Genomic DNA, 6000 nt, shown 5'->3' with positions numbered 1-6000 from the left:
TGCTTCCCAATAAAGACGAGACTAATGCTATTTTTCCACCACTTCCCATTTCAAACTTTTGAAGGGAGAAAGGACATCACCCTGGAGCCTTTTCCGGACATAGATGCCCCTGAGAATCTGCCTCCAGAGCTTTTTTTAAATGAAAGGAGGCATTACCAGTTTGAGACATGTATTGACTGACAGTCTGCTCCCATTGATCTACATGTCTCACAGTGGTAACTCTACTTTCCATTTACAATAATCTCTGGAGGCAGATGCTCAGGGAGATCTATGCCCGGCCCATAGATCTTAACAGCTCAATTACATTAAAAAACATGGCTTTCTCTGAAATAAGACATTAGATCACAGATATCAAGGTATTATTTTATTTAGCTTCCTATGACCTACATGCCCATATAGATGGCTTAGGATGGGGCATCTTATTGGCAGACTGTTTTAAAAAGTTATGCAAGGAATTAACTACCTAACCAGTTAGTGATCCCTTGAAGCTAAGCACAGGCAAAGCATCTTAACCCTAGTTGAAGACATGGAAAAGGCTAGTGTAACAGGAGGAATTGTGCTGGCTCTTTTCCTGGGTATAGCAGAAAATAGAGTGGTACATCTATGTGATGATGACATAGGCACAATGATGATTGCTGCTTTATCAATATTCTTCAATTAGTTTAGGAGAGGACTCATCGTGGTGTACAGTAAGGGAGCAGGAGAGAAAATTTGGGTTTTGAACCTTGTTTTTCATGACTGAAGATCTTTTCCTTCAAATTTACTGTACATATAACCCAATGTGGGTAGAAATAAAGCACGCTCACTGTATAAATTACCTACCTAAGAAAAACAAGAAGACATTAGCTTCTGTTTCACAGCATCTGCATAAATAAAGGATAGCTTGAAATTGGTCTTGGATGATTGAAGGTGACATGTAAGGATTATTATTTGATGTACAGTCTTTCGGCAAGGCATAAATGACATAAAATACAGAAATCGCCAACAAGAATTTCTGATTAGCAGTCTTTGGGTTTCATATCCCAAGAGAGAGAGTCCCACTTGTTACTGTAGATCATGATGCGCAGTTAGTCTTCTTTGGCCAGTAGAATTTCGCTCATCTGCTTATCAGACACAGAAAGATCTTGGCAGCACTCAATGGCTTGACTTAGGTAGACCGCAAGAATATGTTTGCACTGAAATTCAGAATCAGGAACAAAGTTATAATTGTCCTGCAAACACCATATTGAATACAGAAATAATAATCACTCTAAAATTCCATATTAAATTCTCTTCAAAATTTAGGTTAACTAAGATCCTGGAATTTCCCAAACAAAAAAGAACTACATGCAACTGGAAATAAGAGCAAACCTCAGAAGTTGTACTGCTTTTACCATACTGTGACTCTTCAGCGACTAGATCCATAAGAAAATAATTACTATTGTCTAGGAAACATTGGAATTATTATGATGAGAACCAAGATAAAGAGCAAGGTGTTGTAACTGTTGGCCAGGACTTTTATACAGAAGGCCTATCCTAAGGATTGGTCATCAATATCAGATTGGTGGGGGCATGACAATTGGCATCTCTACCGATCAGCTGTTCTCGGCGCCAACAGTGGTTGGAAGTAATTAATTGCTGAGCGGATATCATTTGAATGGGGCAAATGTGTAGCACGCAGCTGCTACACAGATAACGGTGCTGTGTAGTTACTCTACAACTTTATCACTTCTGCCTGCTACTGGCACCGAGATCAGTCGGGCATACACCCCAACCAATCTGACATTCTTAGCCTACCCTAAGGATAGGTCATCAATATAAAGTCCTGGACAACCCCTTTAAAGAGAAACCAACATATACATTACCAAATATGAAAAAAGGCATACGTATAGAAAAAGCTGTGTACACTGGTGACCGGTGTGGGGGTTGCACCAGTATTCATCAATATACTGGGAACTATTGAGAAACAATGGCAAAATTAAAATATAACAATATTATTATTATAATAATTAAAATTTAATGAATGATCAGCATTCATTAGGGTGGACAGCTTGGAATTGATGTTCACAATAATTAATTTGGAAAACAACAGATAACATCTGCTGTGATCAACATGGTGCACAACGTTATTGAGAAAAAGTAGGAGCCACCACAAAACAAAGAATCAGAAGACTGGGAGATGCCCTCTTCAGTACTATCTGAAAATATCTCATATGTCATATTTCTTCTGTAGAAGGTCAAATTTGTGGTTTTTCCAACCCATTTGGAGATGTTCTGTAGAAAACATTTCATCTACCTCAAAAGTTAATTCGGAGTAACACGAGGTTAATCTTCCTCTGTTGTCCAGAATCTAGAGTGGTTATAAAGAGTGCTGCTCTGAAGAAACTGTTCTGTCCTGCATTACACCCACATATTGAATGGTCACTTTGTAATGCCTATCTCTCCCAGAGATGGCGCTGAATGGAAATTTTGGCAATCACTTCCTGCCAGGGTTCCTTGCTAATTAAAGCTGGAGACCCAAGATAAAAAAAAGGCATACACAATTTTAAGAAGTCAGGATTATCTAAAGCAAAGAATCTCTAAACTTGATTTAAACATGTAGAAAATGCAAACAGTTGGGTATAATTTCTTATTAATATGTAAACTTAAAGAAATATGCACAGAAGTATTCAGAGGTGTAAACAAGCAGTTTTAGAAGCACTCCTCCAACCATCAAAATTGTTATCCTCTTAATATATTACAGTCATCATATTATACAGCACTGTGCACTTACAATTGCACATTTTCCTTTCTAACCAGTTAAATCTTCCCTTTTCCATTAGGCCTATGACATCACATGATAAAAACTGACTAACTGAATCCTTCAAGGCTCTATGTAGAAACAGGAGGTCAATTTTCCCTGTATGAGTCATAAGTCACTGCAAAAGTCAATGGCAGGGAGGAGGAAGGAGTTTTAAAGTCTGAGGGGGTAGATAGCCGTTTCTCTGGCAGTTCCCACTCATTATTGATCATGTCTATAATACTTTTATGTACGGGAAAACCAGGTTGTTTTTCAGTATGTATGCCGAATAACTCGTCTTGTATAGACTGAGGAACGGGTTCCTCCTTTAGCCCCATAGTATTCCTCACTGCGGACACCAATTCCTCAATGTATTCTGAGGAAAAAAGATATTTTCTGATTTCCGCAGATTTATGGGGTAACACATCTTCCCATTTGACTGAAGATGACGTATAAGAACCTTCAGACTCTGACCCAGAATATTCCTGGATCTTTCTCTTTTTGGGAAGTGATGGACCAGGCGAGGATGGTGGTGGCGGTGGAGGGGGGGCGAGCGTGGCCAAAGAGGTCTGGACCTCTTGTCTAACCAGGGAACGTATTTCTTCAATTAGTGAAGGGTGTTCCGCCCGGATTACTTTGTCCGTACAGGGTTGGCACAACTTTTTCTCACAATTTAAGGGCATTTTCACATTACAGGTAGCACATTTGCGTTTAGTAACGGTTTTATGGCCAGGCTTGTCTCCCTAAAATGAGAGAGGAAGCAGTATAAGAAGGAATATTTAATCTACCTTTAAATGGGACCCATCCCTGCCACACTTACTGGGCCTTGAGGAGCGCTGGGCTCTGCAGCTGCAGGGCAAGACGAATCCATGCTTAAGCAGGCTTACCCGAGACGTCTTCGCAGCTTATATAGAAAATAAGACTGCACCAGCGCGTGGCAATTAGCCGCCCCTCCCCCTCCGCAGTCCCAGGCAGGTGTGCGAGGATGCAGCGTGCCTCACACGCCATTCGGTAGTCCATAACGCCGGACAGAATATCGCTCCTATGCATGAGCACCGACCCGGAAGTGAAGGCACCACGTGACTTCCGGGTCGCCGAACAGCGCGCACAGGAGGGGGAAACGCCGGAGAGCTCAGGGAGGCCTCCGGGATGGGATCACCGGCCCGCTTTATCCCCGCAAGGGGACGCAGGAGGACCGGGAATGCAGTCCCGAATCCGAAGAGACGGGAACATAACAGAGGAGGAAGCCCGGCTAAGCTAAATAAGGTACACTGCCAGAGCCGGCCGCGCAGCGTACCAGGAACCTCTCCAAGCCCCATGGGGGACAGGAAAGAACTGGTTAATGGGAGGTGGGAGGGGTTTTTAACCTCTTGTGCTTCCTGTCCCCCATTAGGGTATGGAGACAACCTCCTGGGCTGTCGTGGAAGGCTACTAGAGAAAGCACTGGTGAACTCATCAATGAAAAAAAACCTGGGCGCCCACGGAAGACAACAGTGGTGGATGATCGCAGAATAATCTCCATGGTGAAGAGAAACCCCTTCACAACAGCCAACCAAGTGAACAACACTCTCCAGAAGGTCGGCGTATCAATATCCAAATCTACCATAAAGAGAAGACTGCATGAAAGTAAATACAGAGGGTTCACTGCACGGTGCAAGCCACTCATAAGCATCAAGAAGAAAAAGGCTAGACTGGACTTTGCTAAAAAAACATCTAAAAAAGCCAGCACAGTTCTGGAAGAACATTCTTTGGACAGAGGAAGCCAAGATCAACCTCTACCAGAATGATGGAAAGAGAAAAGTATGGTGAAGGCGTGGTACAGCTCATGGTCCAAAGCATACCACATCATCTGTAAAACACGGCGGAGGCAGTATGATGGCTTGGGCATGCATGGCTGCCAGTGGCACTGGGTCACTAGTGTTTATTGATGATGTGACACAGGACAGAAGCAGCCGGATGAATTCTGAGGTATTCAGAGACATACTGTGTGCTCAGATCCAGCCAAATGCAGCCAAACTGATTGGTCATCGTTTCATATTACAAATGGACAATGACCCAAAACATAAAGCCAAAGCAACCCAGGAGTTTATTAAAGCAAAGGAGTGGAATATAATTGAATGGCCAAGTCAGTCACCTGATCTCAACCCAATTGAGCAGCATTTCGCTTGTTAGAGACTAAACTTCAGACAGAAAGGCCCACAAACAAACAGCAACTGAAAACCACTGCAGTGAAGGCCTGGCAGAGCATCAAAAAGGAGGAAACACAGCGTCTAGTGATGTCCAAGAGTTCAATACTTCAGGCAGTCATTGCCAACAAAGTGTTTTCAACCAAGTACTAGAAATGAACATTTTATTTACAATTATTTAAACTGTCCAATTACTTTTGATCCCTTTAAAAACAGGGTGGCACATATTAAGGAGCTGAAACTCTTAGACCCTTCATCCAATTTTAATGTGGATACCCTCAAATGAAAGCTAAAAGTCTGAACTTCAACTGCACCGGAATTTTTTGTTTAAAATTCATTGTGGTAATGTCTATAACCAAAATTAGAAAAATGTTGTCTCTGTCCAAATATATATGGACTTAATTGTATATTAAGAATTAGTGAATTCGGGTGGCTATACTAATGATCCATATACCGTACTCTATTTTTTTGTGGGCAAATGTTTATAGCAGACATTTATAATTAATATGATTTTTTTTATTGTAGTTTTACAGTGTAACTGGGATATCAAACTAAAGGGGGAACAGTCCCCTATATTAACGGCAGAGCTAATCTTGGTCGGCTAAGACTCCAGGTCCAAAAGAGGCTGTAGTTTTGCCTACATTATTAGGGGAATGTTTTACTAAACTGGCAAATGTGTAAAACTAGAAAAGACAGAAGAAATGCCAAGTGAAGCATGATGAAGTCAAAGTACTTAGCACTGTGCTCAAACTACTCAACACATGGCAATCCTATGACTGTGAATGTACCTCCGCCACTTGTGTTCTCCCAGCGTCTGAATACCTGATGGCTAATGCAGTTGCCCTGAGAAATTAATAACAAAGAATTAGCAGGTAAGCCTGTCGTAGCTCCAATATTTGCATATCTCAGGCACACCTGTCCTTCTTTCTGCCAAATTCTTCTAGTATGGATTAGAGAACCTGTCACATTCTATATTTTATCTATGAAGTGGTCACACTGCTATAAGCAATAATTATTGGAAAAATATAATTAGAACTGATGAATTCAATGCAAAGT

General features: G+C 41.5%; 1 protein-coding gene across 1 annotated transcript in view; it reads right to left on the bottom strand.

Moving 5' to 3' along the window:
• Positions 1-351: 351 nt before the first annotated feature.
• ZSWIM7 (zinc finger SWIM-type containing 7) overlaps positions 352-6000 on the bottom strand; it is a 107529-nt gene continuing 101880 nt past the window's right edge. The window contains exon 6 of the mRNA XM_069761116.1: positions 352-1175. Coding sequence (XP_069617217.1) covers positions 1068-1175 — 108 coding nt within the window. The 3' untranslated portion in view covers positions 352-1067. The remainder of the gene's footprint in view (positions 1176-6000) is intronic.

Source organism: Ranitomeya imitator, chromosome 3, assembly GCF_032444005.1.
Source record: "Ranitomeya imitator isolate aRanImi1 chromosome 3, aRanImi1.pri, whole genome shotgun sequence".
In the NCBI taxonomy this organism is placed as follows: domain Eukaryota; kingdom Metazoa; phylum Chordata; class Amphibia; order Anura; family Dendrobatidae; genus Ranitomeya; species Ranitomeya imitator.
The sequence above is the reverse complement of the archived record's forward strand: the minus strand, read 5'-3'. Positions and strand labels throughout refer to the sequence as shown.